The following is a 4708-nucleotide window of genomic DNA, read 5'->3' on the forward strand; positions in this document are numbered from 1 at the left end:
TCTTTTTTTCTGGTTCAGCTAAACCAACTCTTTAAAAAGAATGGACCTGAAAGTTTACACTTCAAGGATGCGCAAGTCTGGAAGCTCAGCTAGTAGCAAAGAGAAAAACTGATGTGATAACTTATGAATACTTAATGATTTCTTTTCTTTTAATTTATTCTATTACAGTGTAGGCTTTACGATGGGCAATTGCTTAGCTCTAAAGTCATTATTGAATTATTCCTAATGGTGTATACAGAGCAGATGTGACCACAGTGATCGCACTGCTCCCGTTGGTCCCCTGGTGTTTTGGGAGCGCTTCCAGCCAATGCAAGTGGGTGGCTGTGGCTCAGCTGGGTGGCACGGGGAGCAGGCAGGAGGTTTTATTAATTTTTCCTTCTCATCTCCATAAAAAGAGAGACTTTGTAATGTCACCTATCGGACAGATGTCCCCAAGGGATGGCACTGCTGTTGTTCTTATGTCTCGTGAGTAGTTTGGCTGTGGTGGGAGAGGCCGATGTTTCTTGTGATGAAAGAGAAGCGGGTGATGGTTTGGATCAAAAAAATAAAAAGGGATGGAAAATGCAAGGGAAGAGACAGTGAGTGCAGGATGCCCGGTGACTGTGTCCACCTCTCCCCACAGCTGCCATGCGAAGCCCACTGGTGGCCACCTCAGTATCTGTGTTGCTGCTGCTGGTGGCCGTGCAGGCAGCCCCAAAGGTGACCCCGGTGGTGATGCTCACCAAGCCGAAGCCACTCCAGCTGCCAGATGCCGCCATGCCCTCCTTCACCCCAGAGGCGGTGAAAAGCCCTGGCCCTGCAGCCCCAGGCAGGGCCCAGCTGCCTTCCTCCAGCCCTGCCTTCCAAGCGGCCTCCACACTCTTCCCATTTGAGAACGACACGCTGGATGCTGCTGACTTCTTCTTCAACTGCTGTGACTGCTGTCCTCCTGCTGCTGCACCCCAGGGGCTGCCGGGGGAGCCGGGCCCTCCAGGTGCAAACCAGAACAGAGTTATTTGCTCTTGCACCAGGTGGCTCTGCACAGCCTATCTCATCATTTCACAGGATTTTGTCTCTTTTATTCCGCTGCTGAAACGCGTAGCTATAGAGTGCTGTAGTCTAATGCTGTTATAATGAATAGTGCATTAGTCTGCAAATGTTTGCTTTGATAGCGCCTGTATTGGAGCCAGAAACTATTCAGCCAAGGGAAGGCAGTAAAAATGACAAAATAATTTTTAATACAACACACTCAAGGGATTTTCATCTCCCCTAGCTCGGGAGGCTGCAGAAGGCTTTGTGCTCGTGGTGTGAATGGAGAAGTTCTCATCCCAGTCAGGTTGTGTTGTGACAGCTGGGGCTGCTGGAGGCTGCCCCCAGCCTTGCATCCCCAGGTGGATGAAGAGCTACAAAAAAAAGGAGCTGACTTGTGCATGCCTTCCCACCTGGTGCTCGTGCAGCGTGCAGTACTACTTCTGTATTTGCAGATTTAATTCTTTTTAAAGAGAGGGGCAATTATGAAGCTAGGGGAGCTCCTTAGATGCGTTCAAATATTAAAGGCAGATTATTTCTGATGTTTTATGAATGCCTGAGCCCCTGTGGCTCTGAGGCAGCTGAAAGTTGGTTTAAAAAATGTCGAACAATAAGCAAGAGCAAAATGCAAAGGGTAAGATTTGGGGAGTGCAACAGTGAAAGCAAAGGCTGGGGAGCTGTGTGCTGGACCAGGGCATCCCCATAGCCTCAGGTGAGGCCCCTCTGCCCCGCCACCCCTCTCCCTTTTGTCCCTGCAGGATTTCAGCTGTGGTGCCTGAGCATATAGGGAGCAGGGTCAGGCCAAACCAGCTCATGTCATGTTCAGTTTGCGTGGCTGTATGACAGCAAATAAAACAGCCAGCTCTTACCAGGGGGATGGAAACGGAGCTTCCTTTGATCCATCTCTTGATGGCATGCTGCTTAGCTGTTATCTCGAATATTATGTGTAGTTAAACCTTTGAGTTACTAACATAGTTTTGTTGATGTGATTACATTACAGGTCCTAAGGGGGAGAAGGGAGATGCTGGTCTGCAAGGTCTGCCGGGAGCTCCGGGACCTCAGGGTCCAAAAGGCTTTAAAGGAGAAAGAGGTAAAGCAGGCTAACTTCCCATTGGGAAACAAATGCTGTTGTCCTCATTGGATACCACGTCACTGTAGGAAAATTGTTTGGCAATCCTGACACGAGAAATGCAGAAGTGACTTCTCCATCTTGCGGCACCCTACAACAATAACTTCCCAGTGAGGTGCAGATTAGGGGCAGAAATCCAGCTTTAGGGTGAGACAGAGCTGTCTGTGGAACTGAGGTTTAGTGCTGTGAGATGCAGCTGAGGTCTGTGAAGGCCATTCTTGGAAACAAACATTGCTCACTGTGCTGAGGAATGTGCAAAATGGTACCAGTCCCTTTCTGTATAATGATTTCTGTGCTACAGATGGTATTGCTAATGACATATTCATGGTGGAATGTCCTAGGAGGCAAAGGGGAACAAGGCGAGCGAGGAGCAAGTGGAAGCCCTGGTTATCCAGGCAAGCCTGGGCTGCCAGGTACGTAACATGGAATAGTGTGTTGGACTTTCCCCTTGCTGGTGATGCCTCTCCATCTCCAAAAACTACAGTACTGATGCCTTTAACGTTTTTCTTCCCCAATGTTGTTTTAGGTGAAGCTGGAGTAAAAGGCAATAAGGGCAACTACGGCTTCCCTGGGCTGAAGGGACAAAAGGGGTCCAAAGGGGACACTTGTGAGAATGGCACCAAAGGGGACAAGGGAGACAGGGGGGATGTTGGAGACCCAGGTGTGGATGGCGAACAGGGTGACAAAGGGGAGAAGGGGGACACTGGGGACAAAGGGTATTGTGGGGAGCCGGGGGGGAGAGGTCCGAAGGGGGAAAAAGGGGAAGGTGGGACAAAGGGAGAAAAAGGCAGCAAAGGAGAAATGGGGGATGAGGGCATTCAGGGGGCTGAGGGAAAGCAGGGAGAAAAGGGTGAGCAAGGAAGTAAGGGTGACAAAGGGGACCTGGGCCCAGCCGGTGTGACGGGACCGTCTGGGCCCAAAGGGGTGGCGGGCAGCAAGGGGGGCCGAGGGGCTCCGGGGAGGAAAGGTGCCCGTGGGGCCAAGGGTGCCCGTGGGGATGCTGCGAAGCTCCTGAGATCGGCCTTCAGCGCGGGGCTGTCCAAGCCCTTCCCTCCACCCAACGTCCCCATCCGATTCGACAAGATTTTGTACAACGACCAAGACGATTACAACCCTGCCACTGGGAAATTCAACTGCAGCGTGCCCGGGGCGTACGTCTTCGCCTACCAGCTGACAGTGAGAGGGCGTCCAGCCCGTGTCAGCCTGGTGGCCCGCAGCAGGAAGGTGGCCAAAATCCGCGAGACGCTTTACGGGCAGGAGATCGACCAAGCCTCCTTTCTGACCATCCTCAAGCTGAATGCGGGCGACCAGGTGTGGCTGGAGGTGGCAAAGGACTGGAATGGGGTCTATGTCAGCGCTGAGGATGACAGCATCTTCACAGGGTTTCTTCTGTACCCAGATGTTTTTGAGGTCCTGCTATAAAGGGTAAAGCCGTTACTGAGGAGCGACCCTTTCTCTCCACCCTTGAGATATGAGCATTGGTTTGGCAACGCAGTTGGTTTAATTCCTGGGTTTTGTGATCTTGTTACAAAAATCTACTTGTCAAATAGTGATTAATTTTAACTAGAGGCCCCAAGAAGCAGCACATCCTGTGTGCAGGTGGTGACGGCTGAGAGAAAGCATTGCCCAAGCACCAGCAGGACTAACACGGGGATGGGGGAACCCAAGGGGCTTCACGTCATGGACTTGATTAGAAATCACATGATGAAGCTCATTATCCAACTGAAATTTTAATTAAGCCAGCTCTAGCAATCCTTGCATGATCAAAAGTCCTCTGGACATCGGTACTGGTAACCACTGGAAGGTCATGGGTGTGCTAAAGGCTGTAGTGTTTGATTCATAGAGCCGAATCCAAAACAAACGTGAGCACTGAGTTTCTTCAGATCACATGTAAAGATGTAAAGGTATTACATCATTGAATCAGTGTTATGCAGTACTTTAGACTTGGTCGTGAATGATATAAAAGTTTATCTAAGAGAGTACCGAGTCTGTTTGATCAGTGTGAAATACCTCCTGAGGGAAAAAGATGCTCTTAGCTTTCAAAAGTAAGCAGAAGAGATGCTCAGCCCATGCCATTAAGCTGCTCTGAAGGCCACGCTGCTGAGCCACTGGTGATTCTGCTGGTGCTGCTGGAACGGCCCTGGGCTGCTGGGAGCAACACGGGAGGCAGCGAGAGGCAGCTTTGGCACTCACACAAATCCTGCAGCATTACAAGCACATGGACAGAGCTTTACAGCACCTCTGGGGTGTTCAGTATGGCACACAAACTTGTTCTGATCACTTTTTGTTTGGTTAGAAATAAAGCCGAAGTCCCGTAATTAGCATTCAGTGGCAATGGGATTTTCTCATCCTCTCAGCAGTCACGAGCCCAGGGCATTTCCCCAGTGATGATGTGATGAATGCTGGGTCTGACCCCAACGCAGGCATTGAATTGGGTTGCTATTCCCACTGCTCTCAGCTTCCTTGTTTAAATTGCCATCATGCTTTCCATACGCTATTTGAATTCCGTTGTAAATCATGTCCCTCGTCTCTTCTTTTCCCATGGCACCAACATGAAACGTCCCTAAGACT

General features: G+C 50.3%; 1 protein-coding gene across 1 annotated transcript; it reads left to right on the top strand.

The window, feature by feature from the left end:
* Window positions 1-627: 627 nt before the first annotated feature.
* On the top strand, window positions 628-3559 carry OTOL1 (otolin 1). Its single transcript, XM_042881322.1, has 4 exons — window positions 628-973; window positions 2009-2098; window positions 2479-2550; window positions 2664-3559. Exons 1-4 carry the CDS (start codon window positions 628-630, stop codon window positions 3557-3559), a joined length of 1404 nt encoding a protein of 467 aa, XP_042737256.1.
* Window positions 3560-4708: the final 1149 nt, after the last annotated feature.

The sequence above is a fragment of the Lagopus leucura genome, unplaced genomic scaffold (genome assembly GCF_019238085.1).
Source record: "Lagopus leucura isolate 7727_CA_CO unplaced genomic scaffold, USGS_WTPT01 Super-Scaffold_100029, whole genome shotgun sequence".
Taxonomy (NCBI): domain Eukaryota; kingdom Metazoa; phylum Chordata; class Aves; order Galliformes; family Phasianidae; genus Lagopus; species Lagopus leucura.